The sequence below is a fragment of the Rhagoletis pomonella genome, unplaced genomic scaffold (assembly GCF_013731165.1).
Source record: "Rhagoletis pomonella isolate Grant_MI unplaced genomic scaffold, Rhpom_1.0 Rhpom_scaffold_00007, whole genome shotgun sequence".
NCBI classification, from domain to species: domain Eukaryota; kingdom Metazoa; phylum Arthropoda; class Insecta; order Diptera; family Tephritidae; genus Rhagoletis; species Rhagoletis pomonella.
The window spans coordinates 20,156,139-20,178,057 of NW_023458561.1; the positions used below are offsets into that span (position 1 = coordinate 20,156,139).

The following is a 21,919-nucleotide window of genomic DNA, read 5'->3' on the forward strand; positions in this document are numbered from 1 at the left end:
ACGTTCACAGGTATTTTTGTTGCTACCTTTTCTCCAATGGTTAACTTTCTTTTGAATTTCGTCTTTATCAAAATTAAGTTGCGGACTCACGTTTTTCACCACATTGTTGCATTTTGATACGAATGCGCTGCTATACGCCAAGCGCGCTCTTCAACAAGCGGTTAGTTTGCAACGAACTTCAGGCGCGCTAAGTCGTAGGCGCATATCGACCCGACCGGTTTTTTTTTCGAAGAGAAACTTCATATCGCGTACGTTCGCGCATGCGTTTCAAATATTTTTGTTTTGATTAAATATAAATACAAATGTATTAATAAGAAAAGCGTAAAAAACGGTCTACTTCAGTTGTGCATGCATCGTTCGATTTTGTTGTAGCGCAAATACTCCAATACAATTGCACGTCGATATCCAAGTGTGTGTGTGAATCCGGGGCACGTAATTAGAACACGATTTTGCGCGTCTTGCTGTTCGTGTATCAGAATAATTGCCATTGACAGTAATTGTCTGACGTCCAATCGAAGGCTGGCAGACGAGCGCCTAACTGACTATTTCGGCCGCGTTGCAGCGATCGATTTGCAATTATTTACGTTTGGCCGCGTGCGCGATTGAGAGTGCGTGGTTTTGCAAAAGAATTTCTTGCAGTTTTCCTGTTTTACTGCGTTCTGTTCTTGTTTTCTACTTGCAAAAGGCTATGTATTGAAAATAGGCGTGCCACGCAGAGCGTAAATGCTGCTCCATTTTCGTTTGTGCGCGCCGATTGCGGTGGTGCGCGTAAATGAGCCGCAGTGTGGCGTGAAATTGATTTATTAGTAGTGCATGCAATTACTGTTATTTTTCCTTTTTCCCTGACCACATTTCAAATTGAAAATCAAAAACTATTCTCCAACAAAAATGTCGCACGCTCTGCAAGCATTGCATCCGAAAAAGGCAGCGCAACAATATTTGCCGCTACCCAAAACATTGGGCCGCCGCGCCCAGTTGCTTGCCACGAAAAATTGGTGGAAAATCTGTTTTGTTTATGGTCATGATCCGTCGAAATTTTACCGTGAAATTAGCTACGGCGCAAGCGATACACAAGCGGTAGCGAACAAAGGCCCCAGAACAACAAAAATTACTACAACTCCGACAACAAATAAAGATAAAATCACTACCGCGTGTAATCCGGAGGCTGCTGATTCACTTCACTCCACAGCTTTGTCATTGGACAGTGGCAGCGCATCACAGCGTTCATTGAGCTCATTAAATGATGGCGCAAAATTATTTCCTCGCAACATGCCGAGCATAAGACGTAGTCGCAGGCGTGTAGGTAGCAAAATGTCAGCGGGTGCTGCGATTGAAGGCAGCGAAGAGTTGCCAGAGATTGCGACAAATAGCAGAGGCGGCGCGCGGAAAAAACAGTTAGCGGTTGCCAAGCAAGCAATGCAAAAAACAAATTTATCTGGCGGCGGTGGTATGTTGCACCGCGTCGATAGCAGCTGCCACAAATCGAGCGTCTCCAAAGTCACGAAGTTGACGCCACGAAAATTGAAGGCGTCAAATTGCGGCCAAAAGCGTCAACATTGTCGCCGCACGCCATTTACGGAGAACAGCGCAGCGGTTGGCGGAAGCGCGACGGCGGGGAGCCGGAGTGGTGAGCCGCGCAATAAAAGCAACACAAACGCCGCAGAGAAGTCTACCGACAATGACTGCAGCCGTAACGCGAAGACCAGTAGCAATGTTGCTAGTAAGCCCGCGCAGGTACCCTGCGAGAGCAAGGCATTAGGCGCGCTGCCGCAACAGCCGAATACAGCCAATGCGCGCTGTCCCAAGCATGGAAAGCAAGCGCAAAGCGCTGATAAGCAGCAACCACTTAAAGAGCAATTCAGTAATTTGCATATGCAGCAGCGACATAAAATTTCACAAAAACAAGAGCATCCACATGCGCTTCAACATTTGGCAAAGCCGTTGAAATTGTCGCTGCTGCCAAACGACATGGCAGTCGATGTCGGCGAGTTGTCGCAGACACGGTCAGTAGCCAGCGCGTCGTCGTGTGTCAATGCCGAAACTGGAACCGTCACCGACCATCACTTCTCTACACTGAACGCACAGCTCTCACCCTCCTCTGGCGCCTCGCTAACACATTCACAGCAATCCAGCCTCATTAGCTACGACATGAGTCGTTCCACTAGTCGCCTAAGTTGTTTCGAGTCATTGCCAAATCCGGGCGCACTCGCGGTAACAACAACAACAGGCCGAAAACAGGCGCTGGTATGTCCATCGAATTCCGGCAGCAAACTAAGTCGCAGCCAAAAAAAGGAGCACCAACAACAGTACCACAGCCACCACCATTTGGATGACACATTTCTGTCATCGGGCATCTCGTGCGGCGATGGTGAAACGCAATCTGAAGCAAGTTATGGCTCACCAGTGCCGCGGCTGCTGGCATCGAACATTGCTGATGATGTAGAAGAGAATGTGGAGGACGCTGAGGATGCATTAATTGAGGCTGAGGTGGCACAGCTCACAGCCAATCTGAGGCGCAATGAAGAGGCGGCCAAGCGGCGTACGCCAGGAGAAGCAGCAACCACTAAAATTGCGGCAGCAAGAGATGATATGTGCGCAAACCCAGTAGTTGAAGTGGTAGCTGCAGTAAGTGCAGCAGCTGTAGCAAAGAAAGTTGCCACAAATGAGGAAACAATGTCAACAACTGCCACGCTAAATGTTGCCGATCTACGTAATTTGAAAGTACGTCGCAATCGCAATGCTGTGTGGTTAGATGGCGGCGGCGATGGCTGCAGTGGCAATGCAGCACCCATACCCGACGACGCGCAGCTAAGTGACATTGAAGAGCAGTTGGCGCGCATGCCAGGGAACGATCAAGTGGATATGAGTTGTGCGGTTGCAGGAAAAATACCAGGAGAATTGGAAGGTCACCGCAGCGCGGGGATAAGTGAGGCAACGACAATAGTAGTCTCAGCAGCAATCAAAACAACAACTGCAGCTTCGTGCAAGCGACAAAAGCAGTAAGTCAATATTTTCTAGCACTAAACTGGTTAGATTTTAAGAATAAAAACACAATTTTTTTTTTACTTGTTGCTAGCCTAATGAACTCTGATAAAGAGGTAGTATATATATAATTTCTTCTTTGTTACTTTCTCTACGAATAACTAGCGCGTCGTCATGGCCTCCCAAGCGTTGATTAGGCGTTAAAACAAGCTTTTATTGTTTGCGTTTTATGACTTGATTGAGCGTATCTAATTTAGAGTTGCTGTAAAATATCACAAAAGAGTCAAAGTTGTATACATATTCTTTATAGTTAGAGCAGCACACAAATAAACACTTTTACATAAGTAGAAGCCATGAATTTTCTTTGTCGCCTAAACAACGAAAGATCAGCGAAAGTTTCTTTTTATTACCAACCGATTTCTAAAGAATATTTATCGTTTTCTATGAATTGATTACATAAATATCTCTTCATTGTTGGTTTATACTTCGAGTTGTTGGTTGCATAATATTCGACTTTAGAATTTTTGTAGAGCCATAAAATATGGCTAATGTTAGGCTTAAAGCATGGCGGCTAGCTTTTATGTATTCGTTTTGGTTATCTAAATCCTCTACAAATACCATGGGGAAGATTATTACTGTAATAATAAAATGAAATTTGATCATTCATCTAAATCCGTGTAGCCGTTTTTTAGTGAAGAGAGGAGGTCTCGCATAGTGCAGGTTTTTAATTTCATCAAATTTCAAATCACCCTTTACCGAGAAAAAAGATCTTAAATAAAAAAATAAAACTTTATTGCATATCTACGGGTTAAGGTCTTTAATTTGACCTCCCCTTTTTGAAATTCAAAAGAACGCTGAAAATGGAATGACTATCATACAAATAAGCTTTCCGTATAATACACATATTTACATATACCTATATTTTTATATCGATGTGTTTTTGTTTTCGAAAAGGTGGCCAGCCTAATTAAAGATATTTTCAAACTAAAGCTTTCATATATTTCTTTCGATTCACATCCATATCTAAATATTTCATAAAACTTGTGTATACGTTAATTAAATTCGACTTTTCAAACAGGTAGAAGTCCTTTTCAAAGTTATTTCAAAATAAAATCTTTTTAAATCTCTTTCGCTTGACATTATGATACACGTGTGTTTCAATAGCAGACGAACTAATTTGAATTTGAGGGTTCAAACCCATTTCGATTGATACCCATCCCTTAATAATTCGTCGTACTTATTGAATAATTTGAATGTAACTTTTGAAACACGTGGCAGCCCTTATCAAACGTTCCAAATGTTCTGACTAAATATTTCTTAACAATCTTTCGTTTCATTCGCGTATTTATATAATTCACATAAACTTTGCATTAGTTAATTAAAGTAAACCTTTCAAACAGATGGCAGCCCTCTTGAAAAGTATTTTCAAGCCAAACTCTTGTTAAGGCTCCTTTGTCTAACATTGCGATACATATTTTAATTAAGTGATAAATTAAGTTGAGTTTGATTTTTCAAACATGTGGCAACCCCAGTAAGTATGGTTCAGAAAAAAAGATTTTTGAAACCCCTTAGATTAATACCCAAATTGTAAGAATTCATTTCACTTATTCAATATTTTTAATTTAACTATTTAAACAGGTGGCAACCCTTTTTCATCACCTCAAAAACGGTCTTAGCGTTGAAAATAAAGATTTCTTAACACACTTTCGTTTGACATTCATATTCTGATGTTTCATATAATTTGTGTACAACTTAATTAAATTCGACATTTCAAGCAGGTGGCAACCTTGTTTAAAATATTTTTAAACCATTACCTTCTTAAAACCATTCCATTTGGCACCCATATGGTGGTACATACATACTTCTCTTCCCCATTTCCCTTTATTCGAATTGAATTTAAATTTTTTATACAGGTGAAAACCCTCCTATAGTTATGTTAAAAAAAGCCTTTCAAAACCATTTCGACTAATACCCATTTTGAATAATTGATACTAATAATTTGAATATAGATAAGTGTTTAAAAGGGGGCAACTCTTTTCAAACAAATAAATCCTTATTGCATATCTACAGCCCGAGCCCTCCTCACTTTTGAAAATCGAACGAACGGTGCAGATCTTTTACGCTGATCAAAAAATGCCTTCGCGTATTATATGTACATATATACAGATTGGCGCTTACACATATATATGTTAGTGTTTGGCCGAGCTTCTCCTCCTATTTGAGGCGTGCGCCTTGATATTGAAGCACAATGGGGAGGGACTTACAGTTTTACGCCAACTCCGAAAGGCGATCCTATTTTTATGAGAAGCTATTTTTATGGCAGAAATTCACTCGGGGGTTTGCCATTGCTAGCCGAGGGGCGACCGCAACTCGATTTTAATGTGGGATTCTTAGTTGCAAATATAGTTTTGAGAGTTATGCATCTCTTTATGGTGATGACAACTTTTTTCATTACAAACACATTAAACTTGATGATGACAAAGTAGTCGGATAATTTAATTTATTTCAATAGGATCTGTAAGGGTAAGTAAACATAAGTATACATATATATACATATATAGTACCCAAAAATACCTTTTTAAACCCTTGTAATCGAGATAGAGCGAAAACAAGTTTTCTAACCAGGGGGTAATTCCAAACTATTCTTGCGACGCGGCGCACAGTGATAATATTCGAATAATGATGAGTACTATCGCATACACCATTATTGATAATTGCGGCGCTGCACAGTGGAAGTGCCCCATACAAAATATGGCAAAGAGTACTAATTGTGCTCCGATTTTGCTCTAATTTGTTATTTGTAGAATTTTTGCCTAGGAATGAAGAAATCTGAACAATCGCATAGATTGGCAAGCTGTGACGCTCACTACACCAGGGGACGGAAATGGTAAATGTTACCTGATTTTAATGAAATTAGGTTTGTAGCTTAGTTTTAATGGTAAAATTTTAAATATGGTTAAAATCGCCTACTGCCAAGCCCACCAGCCATACAAAAACCAATTTTTCTTAAAGCCGTATAATATTTATCAAATCTGCCTTATAATATAGCGGGGATGAAAGTTCAGCAATCTATATAGATTTTTATACTTCTATAGACAAAAGTAATGGATACCAAATTCTAGTAAAATCGGATCACAAATAGATTGGTTTTATGCAACTTATATGGGAATCTGTCACTTTCTCGGACTCAGCTAAAATTTCTTTTGATAATATTTTTGTACCAAAAACTTTCACCTCACGGCGCACAGTGCGCTTTGTGCACACTCTATGCGCTTTCGATAGAAGAAATATTTTGATATCAAACAAAATGGTTTTGAAAGCTAAGGCACATAATTCTCTTTCACAAAAAATATTGCCGTTAAGCCATAAATACTGCTTGACCTTAAACAAATTTATAAAAAATATCCTTCTTTGAAAAAATATACAAAAACCACCGGATTTCATAAAAAAATTTATGTTTTATTATACTAATCTAGATTTTGAGATGAAAAGCGCGATTTCACAGTTTAAAAAAAAATAACCTCTCAATTTAAGAAATGCATAATTTATTGCCTTTTTATGATTTGCTTGATTCTATTTCACTCGAACAACAATTTCGTTATAGTACAATACCTTTAATTTGAGCCCTGGCCCATAAGCCCCCTAAGAGCCAAATTATAATGATTTTAAGGCCAAACTTCGAAGCTGCCGTACGAGTTTTTACTCGGGAATTAAAAAAAAAATTAGCAAACATTTTAAATGAAATTTCGAAGTTTAACTTCAAAATCGTTATAGTGTGGGTCTGTTTGGCTAGGACAGTTCCTTTACTATTTGGATAGGGGCTCAGAATGTGTGGGTTTAGGTGTACATGAATTTTTAGAGGCGTATATTGAAATTGTAATGTGTCTCGACGGTTGTAGTGTCATAAGTTATGTTTTTTCTTTAAATAAATATTTATAGATTGCGAGCTACCTGAAAATAGCATACAACCTTATATTGACAATAAAAAATAAAATCCGTTAATATGGGGAGTCCCTGAAACCTTTCTATAACAAAAATCAGATAGAAAAAAAGATAAACCTCTAGGAAAGGGAAATATTCCCCCATGCGGGCTGTATAGTTTCCAAAGAAGCATGGGAATAATCCCCTTAGTTGGATAGTTAATTTCGTTTTTAGTGCATGATGTCATTAGTGAAAAGCTTTCCTCCTCCTCGTCCATGGTATGCATCGGGAAATTTTCCTACTAGCTGCGCACGAGACTCTATCATTTTCATTTTTTTATTTATTATTCTATATTAGAAGTAAGAGTAACGTAATTTATTTATGACTAGATCTAAACGAAGCTTTATAGAACCGCTGCTTGGCTAAATGAACCCCCCACTTCAAGGACTCTACATATTGAATTTCGCCCACACTGTCGTTGCGACGGCCTTTGTAATTGAAAATAACTATTCGAATTTTACATTTTACATGTGTTTTAAAGCACAATTCACTTCAACTTAATGTAGTATAAAATCTTGTTATGAAAAAGCGATATTTAAGTATTTCTAAATCAACTGCTTAAATCCGTTAAAATATGCAGCTCATTAGGAAACTGTTCAAAACAGAAAAACAAAAGATAAGATACTTATAATTATGTATTTAAATTAACTATGTTTCATAGATGATTTTTTAAAGAGATATGTCGTGATTTTTCTTACATATATATGTAGTGTACATACATACTTACGTGTTTATGCATATTCATAGCCATATAACGCTCAGACTTAATGAGCTACTCTTAGAATGTTTCGCGCTTCCACCAAGTAACTAATTTATGCAAAAAAGTTATTAATATAATCTCACTTTATATTTTTCCTAGTTTAATTTTTAGTTTCTTTATCTTATAAATTTTCTCGCGCCATATGGCATGGCCAACGAAAATGTGTCACACCCAATTTGAGTAGAAATTGATGAGCCACACAAATGTGGCATTCGATAAGTTGTTTGGCCAAACTGTTTAGCCATCGGCACTTAATTAGCCAACCGGCCAAATCAAGCAACAATTTATAAGCGAAAAAAGGCGAAAACAACACTGAAAAGGCGTTGCAAATTGAGAATCTTTAATGATCGTGTCATTATATATGATGTTGTATTTATGTATACGCATCTATACAGCTGCCAGCGTAAATGCACATATTAAAGTTATTGTGAATGTAATTTTTTGAAGTTACTCGAAAATGCACTGACATTATTTAGTTGTCAAAGAAATTGTAAGTCGAAAACTTCGGCATTGCAACAGCATCCAGCAGGGTGGCACACTTTTTCATTGTTTGCTTTGCTTGTTTTTTATTTAAGGACATGAAGTTTTTATTACCCAATTTATGTTTGTGCATATTTGGTAATATAGTCATAACTACTCAAATAACAGCTGCTGACAATAAGCCATTTTTAATGGCTGCTTAATAACAGTGCTGCGAACTTTACGAATTTATATTTTTTTTTGTTGTTACACATGTGCCTTGAGCGTAGTTTAAAAAAGTTACATACAGTCCTACATATTTATATGCATATGTACTGTGAGTAGTTTGTATTAATATCTTTTGTATAAAACAGAAAACACTTGAGGGATTCACAACGGTGTCGTATTGTCGTATGTTGTAGACTTTAAAAGCTTAAATAAATGTTTAGAGAACTTGAAACCCCAATCAACTATTTTGCAACACTGCGAAAATGCATAATATGTCTTCAATGGTACTTTGCGAACCCCCTTTATATATTTTATAGGCGTTTAAAGTTCAGGACATACAACAATACGGCACTTACGACACCATTGTGAATACCCCAATTGTTCCTTACATTTATGTATTTGAACGTGAAATAAATGTGAGTTTTTTTAGGTAATATACGAAATAATCGAAACACCATGATACAAAAAAGAAGTTAGTGTCATTGACACTTTTCGGGCGCCATATTAACTACCTGACTATTAAGTAGATTGTGACATTTCGTGCTGCCATACCTAGTCGTCAATAATTATTCATTTATTGTAAAAAAAAAAATATTTACAAAATTAAAAAGAAATTTCGATATGCACAAAAGCGAAAATTTAAATTCATGATATGTTAAATATTATAGTTATAAACGATAGGAGGTACTCCCCATTGAACTGGCACTCAGAGTCTGGAAGTAAGTAGTGTGTTAAGTGCAGCTTGGCCGTCTCGTAAACTCCTTCCGGCTCCACCTATTTTCCACCATGTAGTCCATATCCTTGAGGATTGCAAATACCTCAGCCTGGAAGACCGAGTAGAGAAAAGTGAATGACGGCAAGTGCAGCAGTGCATCAAGGGCAAGGCCACGTATTGTAGAGAAATCTTTCGTACCGCACACGGCAGTAGTTCTTTGAAGTTTTGCAAGCAGACCTCCCACGCTCTTGATTGAGAATCTGCTCCACCCTATAACTGACGCATAGCTAATTATGGGTCAGATCATAGAGGTATAAATCCAAAGACAAGTTAACGTTGCCAAAATGCTGCCCATTCTTTAGAGGTTTTGTGTTCCCGTTAGATTTCCACGAAAGTTTTGTACCCAGAGTTACTTATAGATACTTCCTTTTCGGAGAGTTCTGAATTGTGACTCCTTTCATTGTGAGGGCAATGAGACCAATCAACATTCTCCGAATCCTGGTTTCAGACTATGCTTCAATGACGAAATATCTAACAATACATCAACAGATTTTAATAATAAATGTTTCAAAACTAGATTATATTTTATTTCTTCATCTCTGCACATCGCTTTTATTCAAAGCATCTTTTAAACGCTTGAGAAAAACGCTCAAATTTGATTATCGAACACATCAACTTACTATTGTTTGTATGTAAATTTTACTTCCAAATATTTAAAAGAACATCTCCCCTATCAAAAAATTTCAATGTGGCAAAGCTATACTTAATGTTTACATCAGGAGAAATGTCAAAAATCGGCTTTATAATCAAAAAATAGTAGTAATGAAACTACCTTCTTTTTTGTATGATGGGAAACACAATTTTTATTTACAGTGGGTTAAAGCTCCACTTTTTGGTCACAAATTAATCTTCCTACATCTATTTTTAACTATCTAAATATTGTCTTCAAATATAATTCTTGTTTTCAGGGACTTATAGTAACATTTAACGAATAATTTTGTTGTTATACTTTACCACCTATTCCGTTGATTTTAAACAATCAAATGTCGCTTGTGATGTGATTCTTGTTCACATCTATGGCGGAATATGATTCCATAGTTAACCCTTGATTCCTCGAAATTCTTAACTTTTTATAATACCTGTATCTTATGCTGATCAGAAATTGGCCAAATAATTCAATCTTTCTATTTATATAAAGTTGGCTAAAAGAGTTAACCATTTGAAAAAGTTAATTAAGGATAGCGTTTATAGATCTGAAATTCAAGGGTCATAAAAAAAACTTAAATTACATATGTTTTAATATTGAATATATCATACTCATTTCTGTTAAGCCATATATCCAACTCATTACTGTCCGCTGTTTATACTGTGAGATGGGACTAGTCTGCATTACCATAATCCGCCTGCAGTCCCAGCTGTTTAATGAAAGTAGATTCCTAGCTAGACCTTCTAAGATTGAAAATAATATGAGTCAAGAGCCGAACCAGGTCCAAGTTCATGTCGCGTTAATGGGCCCCCTTCAAAAATGAACTCGATTCAGTGAAACAACATTAGTTTAATTGTTCAATTCAAATTGTCAATTTTATTGAAGAACACATGTATATATTTATAATAGATATCGTTGCACTTATCCTCACTTTGGTAGTTAGATTGGACAAAATCAACTATATCTAATTAGGTTACCAGAAATTTAATCAGTCGAAGAAAACCTTTCGGGGTTTTTGGTCGGCGAACATAAAAATTACTGAGTTGAAATTTACGCTACGAGCAAGCCTGGACTCCAATGTCAATCTTCTAAGACTTGTCAAGCGATTCTGACCCATGGTAGAACGTAAAAAATTATTTACGCGAGACAACAGACTGAACAAACGCTCTCCTTCAGCCACACTGACTGGAATAGTGCGAAATATTCGTAGTGCTATGCAGTTGTTAGGAAATAATACTTCCATCTTTATTTCATGAAATTTATTCAGCAATCGTAATGGTGTTGATATCTGCAATGCATACACTCCCAACTACAACCATACATTCTTTAAGTATTGATGGCCATTGATCCCTGCACTCTTTCAATTTATCAATCAGGCTCCGTATTTTCTCTGATTCCATGTCCAATGTGGCATTTCCCGCTTGCAGAACAAGATGGTTGATTGCCGTCAAAACTTTGAGACAAATGAAGGCCAGGAGGATACACTCGAATGTCTGATTTAAACTATGAAAAGTACATACAAGGTGCGAATGTTTCCAGGGGCGTTGTCTCTCAGAATATGACTCTGTGCTCCTTTGTTATGGAAGTTTTTAACACAAAATTCAAGCTGCACTACCCTTGAGTTTCCATACCGTTGTTTGCTCACATGCGGGCTCGTTTGCAGACATTTTGCGAGACTCTTGCTAAAGGCTAATATGTTGCTCCGCTGGGAAGCTTCCAGGGAACCTAGCTACAGCACAATCACACCTGGTTGCAATGCTGGCAAACATATTAATTTATTCCTACTTGACTATTTAAAAATGTTCAGTGTCCATCTTTGCAGTGTCAACCAAATGAATTCCTGTAATTCGCTTGCGGCCACTCTGGCTTACATCGTGCCTCGGCGTGTGCCCATGAGCGCACTACCGCCTCATATGTGCCTCTTTGCGACTTCACCTTATCTTTGCCCATGCGTGTAATCAACTGGTGCGCTGCCTCGACGAAGACATGCGAATATTGCCACTCATAAATTCCATATGTCGTTTTAATAACCACACATTTATGTTGCATATTTGCAACGTGCCGCATGTAGCACTAGATACCAATGTACATATACTACATATATATATGTCAATGCAGCAGCATTGTGCCAACATCAACACGCCCATTCAGTTAAGTCAGAAAAATTAAGATCCCTGCGCAAAGACGACAATGCGAAAACAAACTGCACCACTTAAAGCAGCTCCCGCTAAGATTGCCCATTGCTGATGGTCGATGGTCGATGAATAGTTTGCTGATATCGGTGCGATATATATCTTACTTGGCAGCTGGCTGCCAATGTAGTATAGTCAAAGCGTAGTTTATAAATATGCTCAAGTCTGCTGTTTGTTCGCACCGCATTGGGCGGCAGCCCTCGTCGCTGTCGTCATCGGCATTGTCTGAGCGCTCAGCAGGGCTGTGGCAAATATGGCTCGTAAATCGCACCTTTCGATAGTGTGTGCCATCTTTCTTCGCTGCGCCGCAACCAACATCTTAGTGTATCAACAACACAAGATATGCGGCGTAACACTTTTATCGCTTCATTTGCATGCCTTTATGCGCAAGTGCTCAGCCTATGCAGCTGCTGTGCATCTCTCCACTTGCATCGGCTTTAAGTTGTTTCGCATTTTGCACAAGAAATGTGCACATGCAGTTATGTACGTTGAAGCAAAAAATAAAAACGAAATGTTTACGCGCAAATCTTTTGTTTGCGTGCAACGCTGCAATTTCCTCACGCACACAGCTTCATTTAGTCTCTACGAGTGTGTTGCTTGACCATCTTCCATCTATGGAAACTAAGTAGCTGGTTATAAATCTGATTTATGAGGTGAATGTTTGACTTTTGTGGTGTTACTGCTGAAGTTGTCGTTGCTATTAATGTTGTTGTTGGCAGGCAATTTGCAATTCTTAAGAATTTCACAATGGTTTTGGGTGGTGTCCATCGCTCGGTATCGAAGTCTGAGAGAGTGATATAAACTGAGTTATTTTATTTGAAAAAAAAGTGAGATGTCGGGGTTCAGTGGAATTTTTTTTTATTTTTGTCCATGCTTATGCCGATTTTCCACTAGGCATTGAAATGACAAAAAATTATGCCATTTAAAAAAATGCCATGTGGAAATGGACTTAATGACTATTTTTTTCACATAATGACACGATAATTTTTTAATGCCCAACTTTGTAACTTGTCATTTTTGCCATTTAATGCCTAGTGGAAATCAAGCATTACACTCTAAAAATGAATTTAAACTTACTTTTTTTAATTTAACACATTCGTGGGTAAAGCTGAGCATGATTTGGAATTTTGCTAACATTTTAGTTTAAAATTACTCATTTATGTAGAAATGTCAGCATAAAGTTCAGTTGGAGAAAATAGTAGGGGTATTCTCCAAATCTTGCAAAGCCATTTCACGTAGCATGGATTGCACAACTTGCAAACACACAACAACAAAATACATTGGAAACAACATTTGCTTCGCTGCAAAATATGCAACGTTGAAACCCATAGGGGTATTCACGATCCGGTGCATACTGTCTATCATGGTGCATAGATAGCATAAATAGAATGATTGGCTAATGTCGTTGTTGTTTGAACACATGAAACACCAACAAAATTATCCAATCATGCTATTTATGCTATCTATGCACCGTATACACCGGATCGTGAATACCCCTCATATATATATTTTGCAAAATAGCATAGCAAGATAAATGCGACCCTGTGCTAGTTGTTTTGTTGTTGGAATTGCTACATATTTTTCTCATTCCTCTCATCTCGCCCACTTCATTTTTTTTTTGCTGTCTCTTGTTATTGTATTTGATACATAATTTCGATGCTTGCATCCCGTGCATACTATCACTTTGCGATGGGGTGCTCTCGTACTCTTCGAAATTTGGAATAGTATTTTTGCATTTCGTGCAATCCGTGCATCGTGCAAGACTTCGAGAATACCCCTAGTATTTTATTGATCAAATTTAATTTGTCTCATTGTAAGTTTTTCGCGTGGGCGATTTCGCATAGAAAAAAAGGTGGGTAAAATGTAGCCTACCTTTTTATATGCAAAATTACATAAACATTTCTAAAGGGGTATGTAGTAGATAATTGTCGCTCGATACAATTGGTTGCTACCAAGGCTGTCCAGGTTCAATCCCAACCAGACGGAGCATGAAATTTAAGATTGTTTTTTTTTTTTTATTCTTAATTATGAAAATGTTTGGGTTTAACATTTAAACCGAATTGTTTAAATTCTAAACCCAACATATGTGCTCTCTTTTTTATAAACTTGGAAGGTTTGTATTTAAAACTGAATTTAGTTTGGTCATATATGTAGTCCAAAAAGTTTAAAATTAAAACCGAAATTTTTAACCGTGCATGTTTGCGGGCGTAACAGTATGCAAATTCCCTAAAGAGTGTTTGGGGAACGATGCTGAAGTGGTAGTCCTTGGTATAAATCTATGTTTACGCGTCTGCCTTTCGCCGTCAACCAGGTTACGCGTCTTTCGTCGCGAAGTTTTTCTTAGGCGTCTTTTTTCGTAAGATTAACATTCTCTGCATAGTTTACAATTGACTGCCAAGACATAACAGCTTTTAGAAAAAACTTTGTGAATGTTGTTTGGGCCAGCCATCGAGCCTGGTAACTTCTTAATGGTATTACGCACCTCTTCTCTGAGGGGGAAAAATTGTAAAATCAATCAGAAACGTACTTAATCTTACTATAAACGTCAACGAAAGTATTGTATAGTGGTAAATATTAAATTCAATTAAGCGCATATTAAAATGACGGCGTTCGCTCTGAAAAAGCAACCGTGAAGTGAATAATCAAGATAAAAAATATATTTTTAATTTGCATGTTGCCTGCAATGGGATTCGAACTCTGACCCTCTCTGGATCCAACAAATTGTGGCAAGCATCTTTGCGCACTCAGCTACAGGCAGACATACATATAAACGTGCCTTCAAATATTGAATTTCCATCAACACCACAGCACGCGATTAGTGTCTACCGGTAACGTTTTTTCTAAACAAGCTTCTATTTAAAAGTTCTCGTACAAAAATTACTTTGAATACAATTTTTTCTGCAATTCGCAGATGCTTTTTCGAACTCATGACAAATAAAATAAAGGTCGAAATTTTATATTATCACTTTGTTGTTAAGTCTTATGGAATTCAAATATAGGACCAAATATGTAATGTTAAAGTTAATAAAAAAATGTATAAAATTTAAAAAATATTATTTATTTATTATTTATTTCCAAAAGTAGTTAGCTACATGTGAGTTGACGTCTAATGCAGAGAAAACCCGTTCTTACTTTTTTGCGGTCATCGCTAGGGATGAAACCATACGTGTAAATACGAGTACATACTCGATACTTTTCGTTCGATACTAAGTAATTTTGGCATTGATACTTTTGAACCAAATACGATACCTACTCGAAAAAAATACTCGTATCGAAACCTGATACCGAGGCGCATTTTCTTTCGGAATTTATTTCTCTATTATTCTTCGCGCTGAAAGCATTATCGGATAATATTAAAGAAGGCTAGCTCTGTTATTGGAAAAAGAAGCAATTGAAAAGAGAGTAGGGTGCAAAGCGTGTCTGACAAAAAATAAAAATTTTTTTTTAGAAAAAAATGAAATATTCAACGTGGCCCAGCCCAAAAATTTCGTATGTATGTAAATTTAAGTTTTCTAAGAGCTCACCGTAAAAAACCCGGAACTTTGTTATTATAAGAGATACACCTTGAACTTAGTCAACTTATAAACCAAGTTACAATCTATCTGCCTGCGAAAAAATTAAATTGGGCTTCCCAAACCCCCGATATTTAACATCGAAAATGAATATGAGAACTGAGTACCCAACTCACGGTTCTAAGGTTAAACGAGATTAACTTCTTGTTTACTTTTCCAAAGTATCATCTCTCTTAAATACCATTTATCATTAAGCATATAGTTTTGCTATGATATGTTGTTTATTTATTTTCAGTTCCTAATTTATTAACTTTTATTATTCGGAGTTTAGGATTCGCCGAGGATGATTAATTTATTACTAACAAAAATAAATTTAATCCAGTTTATAGGGAATACCTTCATAGCCAAAAGTACCGATACGATTAGGTATCGATACTTTAGATCCGACATTTTTCGGGTATCGATACTTTCTCACGATACTACTTCCAAGTAAAGATATCGATACCTGCATGGTTTCGTTTCATCACTAGTCATCGCCCTTCAACCATTTAACCTTCTGCCAACCATCCAGTCTCTTAAAATTTGTATGCCATTACACCAGTTTTATTATACACTTAAGTTGCAGTTTGGAAATGCCAGGCTATTGACAAATACGTCATAGGTTTGACAGCTACGTTTGCAAGCTGCCAAATTGCAACCCTGCTGTTTCAAAACCAAGGAATAGTAAAATTTTTATAATTATACCAGCTCTGAAAAAAAAACTAGAATTTTTGGCTTTCACGACACTTCAACTGGACTTGTAAAGAGTGTTTTTTTAGACATAGTGGTTTTCAATGAGGCAATACTTTTTCCGGAGTTGGTCTTTTTGACAGCTGTTACTTGGTTTGGTTTGGTTTGTCATTTCATAATGAACAGACTTACTCCGGAACAACGTTTGCAAATCGTGCAAATTTATTACCAAAATAATGGCTCGGTTCGCGCGACGCATCGCGCTCTGCGTCCAATATTCGGTCGACATAGTCGCCCAGAGGAGTCGGTAATTCGGGCAACCATGGATCGCTTTCGCACCACGTTTACTCTATTGGATAATGCGCATCCTCAGATATACCATACAGTGCGCACCGAAGACGCTATTGCTGCTAAGAAGCAGAGTATCGAAGAAGACCCGAATGCGAGCATCCGCCATCGCGCGCAACAATTGGAGCTGTGCCCATCCACTTTATGAAAGATTTTACGGAAGGATATTGGTTTGCGGGCTTACAAAATTCATCATTCGTGCAAGAATTGAAGCCGAACGACCCTCAAGCGCGTCGCACGTTCAGTGAATGGGCCCAAAACGAGATGGCCACCGATCCCGATTTTCACAAGAAAATGTTGTTCTGCGATGAAGCTGACTTTTGGTTGAATGGGTACGTTAATAAACAAAATTGTCGCATTTGGAGTAATGATAATCCACAAGCCATTACTGAGACACCGTAACATCCTCAAAAAGTTACTGTTTGGTGCGCTCTATGGGCAGAGGGAATCAATGGTCCATATGTCTTCAAAAATGAAGCCGGCCATGATGTTGCAGTCAATGGAGAACACTAGAGCCATGATTAATGACTTTTTTTTTTTGCTTGAATTCGAGGATGTTGATGTGGACGACCTTTGGTTCCAACAAGACGACGCTACATGCCATACAGCCAACGAAACAATCCATTTATTGAAGGAAACTTTTGGTGCGCGTGTTATCTCGCGTCGTGGGCATGTGGTGTGGCCTCCAAGATCGTACGATTTAACACCGCTGGACTATTTCTCGTGGGGTTATGTGAAGCGCCTGGTCTACTCAGATAAACCCGAGACGATTAACGCCTTGGAAGAGAATATTCGGCACGTTATTGCTGACATACGGCCGCAATTGCTGCAAAAAGTGGTCGAAAATTGGGCATCTCGGCTGGAATTTATTCGAGCCAGCCGCGGCGGTCACTTGCCCGAAATCATTTTTAAGACATAATGGCAAACGCTTAACTTTTTAGTAAAGCTAAATTCTTGGCCATAACACTAAACTATATGCGATTTATTTCTTCTTGAAAACCACATGTCTAAAAAAGACCCTTTATATGCAATTGCTCCCTGCCTGTGTCAATACTTATATTCTTCGTATAAGCTCCGTTTCGATCAATACGAAAACTTGCTAAATGTTTTTCATCTCGATTATTTATTAATTAATCGTATAATTGAATAAAACCTGCAGTTCAAAGACAAAGTTTCTTTAGAATCGTAAAAGCATAAACGATAATTCAGTTTTCATAAACTTAAGACATAAGCCAGCGAGAAAACAGTACAGAGCTTAAATCGAAAAATAAATACCAAATCTCTGTGAATAAAATGATAGTGCTTTGTAATAACCATCGCGAGCTATTGGAATTCGTACATACATACATACATATTTACTTAATTAAAGCGTTATATATGTATGTATGTACATTAGGGCGGGTGATAGGCGATTTTTTTTACTATAAGCGTTTAGCACAGTAGGATTCTATTTACGTGTAATTCTAAGCAAATTTGCCGAAGAATGGTCTAAAATAATTTGGACCTTGCCAAAATGCGAAAATAGGTTTCATAGCATTTTGCTGTAGTGTCGTAAAGAAGTGCTTAAATTTTGAATAAAAACATGATATAAGGTTTTTTTTTGGTATGATTAGTAAATTTCTGCACTTATCTTTTTCTTAAGACTTCCACCAGAAGGCGCAACTGTGAAAATTTTCACATTTTCTTCGAAACCAATTTTCACAATTTGACTAACTCCCATGTTGACCTAAGACCATGGTTTCTTCGGCAAATTTGATTAGAATTACACGTAGAATTATCCTATGCTATGAAAAAATTACCCTCCCTAACGTGCATATTACTTATGTCAATGTAATGAAAATCAACAATAATTAATTTCATTTTAACTTCCAATCAAAATCGAATCATGGCTTACTTTTGGTCATTAATTAGTGTGTGTACATATACATACGACGGAACAATCCTGCTTTTAAGTAGACCGAGCTGATTTATGCCGCTCATAAAAAGATGTGTGTAGAAGCTTCATACTACATATGTATGTATGTATGTATGTATAATCGTAAAAAAAAGCAATTTAGCGCATCACTTTGAACTTGATTTTGCCTTCATTTTAGCTCTACTTGCGCAACGCTTATGCTGGCTAGGCAACACAATTTTTTTTATTTTTATAAATTTTTTCATCATTCTTTCATCCTCGACCACCCATGAGTCGTTGCTTAATGTCGCCTTTAATTACATTTTTCCATTTTACATATCCACTTTGAAATCGACTAATGCGACGAGTGCAGAAGAAGTGGCTGAGATTGGGCAGGAGTCGGCATCATTGGCGGTGGCTTTTTTGAAAAACTTCATCGCCGCCGACGTAAACTGCCACAGATAATAATAAATTTTTGAACTTAATAAGTGCTGCGGGAGGAAGAGGCGCAGGAGAGGAGTATTGGTAAGTAATTTGCCTACTCATTAAAGTTTCTTAGCGTCTCCTGGTCGTCTCACTAACTTTCCAGCTGACCTTCTCACGCCCGGCTGCTGACCGACGCGGTCAATTGAAATACGAGTATCGTTAAGTAAACACACAGGCGCATACATATGTATATATATACATACGTAATTTGTTGATATTTGCAGAATACTTTGTTTTCGCATAACTGCCTATTGAAAAGCCATTAACGCGCCAACACTCGCACTCTCATTCACCGATGAATATACAATCATATGTATAGTATGTATGTAATACGTTTCTTTTTTAAATTTTTATATACATATGCATGTGTTTTAAATCCATTTACAATGCGCAGATTAGCGTACATACTCAACAGGCAAGCAAGCAAGCAACTTCCACTAAACACCAGGTTTCTTTTATGGCCAAGTTCGAAAGCCACTTTGGCTTTTTGTTTGCCACATTGCACATTCACCACACACACATAGTCATGAGCCAATGAAACGGAATTGAATGTGAAGGTCTTTATGTGCAGAAAGCCGCAATTTTTACCTTTCCTTTTTTCAACAAGCCATACGTTTCTTTAATAATACTCGAATATTCCCTGTTGTGGTAAATGAAGAAGGCTGTTTCTCTTGGCCATGCATATGAGTAGTTCTTACGTACATATGTATGTACTTAGTACATACATATGTACATTCTTATAGTTAAATAAACAGTGACAGCAGCAGTCCATAGACCGCGAATGTCAATTTAATGCGCCTAATCAATTTGCTGGAATTTCAAGTATTAAATTACCGAGGAGAAACCCAAAGGAAGATATACATATATTTTTAACTGTAATTAAAGAGCGGAAAACCTCAAAAAAAAATATTGACTCCAACAAAACAAGAGCTATCAAGTAAAGAAGCATACACACCTTTGTGCAAGCTATTTACATGATGTTTTTTTCCAATTTCAAACAAATTCGATAATATGCTAAATAGGACTTAATAAACTAATTAGACCAAGTTTTGAGTAAAGTAGTTTCAGTAGTTACTGATTAATCGCATTTTTCGCATTTCTGTAAATGACCGTTATATGAGAGGTAGGCGTGGTTATTGTCCAATTTTAAAAACTTTCAACTCCTTAGCGAGACTCTAGGCAATGTTCGTGAGGTGAGGATTGGTGAACCGGCTCCTTAATTAACCATTTCATCATAAGTGGGCTTGGTCACACCCATTTTCCAAAAATTCCATAATTGTCTTATTTTATGACAAAATTGTACTTCATATTCCAACTTTCAACAATGTGGATCCAGAATTTTCGTTAAGATGTCTAATGTTTTACTCGAGTTATCGTGGCTAGACGGAAAGGCAGATTTTTATATGAGCATTTTGGTATATACATATACATATACTATATATTTTTTCTAACCCAAGTTTTAGGTATCTCTAGGCCGTACGCGGACAATAATTTTCTTATAAAAGTTTCACCAAACCTCTACTGCGGCGATGGAAACCTCTTATCAACAGACATTAAGATCTCTACTAATAACCAAAACAAACCAAAATAACAGCATGAAGACATAACCTTTAATTTTAAAGCTCACTTTATATTTAGAAGTTGGAATAAAAATAAAGCTATCTCTAAAGTTAAGCATTTCTATTATCGGTTTTCGAGGTATGTATGTTTCTTGGTTGTAAACCAATTTAAAACCGATAATAAAATGCTTTACTTTAGACACAATCATACACTTTAATGCAAACTTTAAATATGAAGTGAGCTTTAAAGTTACAGATTACTTGATAAAATGGCCCTAAATGAAAAAAGCAGACTCTCCTGATAAAAAGTAACTTTTATTTACGCACACATTTCGTTTGAGTTGCTCAGTTCTTTTTGTTCAGGCACACTGAACCAAAAATCCATCTCTGGATCAAAGAAAAACTTTCCTTACTTTAAGGTAGAAAATTCTTCCGAATGAGTAAAAAATTCTCCCGAATGTGTAAAAACATACACGAAAATATGGAACCGTGGATGTAATCTATCATTTTGAAGAAACTTTGGGCATGAAAAGAGGATAAAACTCCTTTAGTGCTGTTTCGTTCCCATTTTTCTTCATTTTGATTGCTGTTTTTCTTCAATTAAGAGAAGTTTTTTTTGGGTGCATAGTGTAACTACTACTCGCATATTTAGATACAAACATACATAAATATGTACATAAATGAAATACTTTTGAAAAAATACATACAATCTTAATTTTAAATATCCCAATAACCATTGCGCCGAACGTTCGAAAATGACCTTCGATATCCAATGCAATCTTCATAGCATATATAGTGGAAATACACTCGAGATGGGTTTGAAAAAAATTTAAAATCATAGTAACAAGAGAGAAAGTAAAATCCAGCTCCTTCTCCAAGGGAAATAGAAGACAATCACTCTCTCTCTCTCTCTTATAAAAATTTCAATTCGCTATTAGGCTGGATTTCGAATTCATTATTATAGAAGGGAAAATATATTGGATAACGAAGGTTCCATTTTGCTGGCCAATGGCGTTGTTCTCGAATCGAATACTAACCTATTCCACATTCCTTGTCGAAGGTGAGACTTGAAAAAAATACTTGGTTTCCAATCATTTTCGAATTGTTAACCAAGCCCAATGTTTAATGGGATACAACACAAAATCAATTAAATAATTCTAAAGTAAGCTACATATCATCCCACTTGAGCGGACAACTGACTGACGAGGGTTTCCGCCCAAGGAAGGTTACACTTAAACCTATATGTCTATATCTATGCCGATCCTTTTAGACATTTACGTGTAAGTTGTTGTTGCTTATGGTCTCTAAAGTGCAAAAAAGTATTCTGATGTTTTTTGTCAGATCAAAGTGTGCCATGTGAAATAAAAA

General features: G+C 37.1%; 1 protein-coding gene across 1 annotated transcript in view; it reads left to right on the forward strand.

The window, feature by feature from the left end:
* Nucleotides 1-886: 886 nt before the first annotated feature.
* LOC118742424 overlaps nt 887-21,919 on the forward strand; it is a gene marked incomplete in the record, with an annotated part of 111,171 nt that continues 90,138 nt past the window's right edge. Inside the window, 1 exon segment of the mRNA XM_036474488.1 lies at nt 887-2,999. Coding sequence (XP_036330381.1) covers nt 889-2,999 — 2,111 coding nt within the window.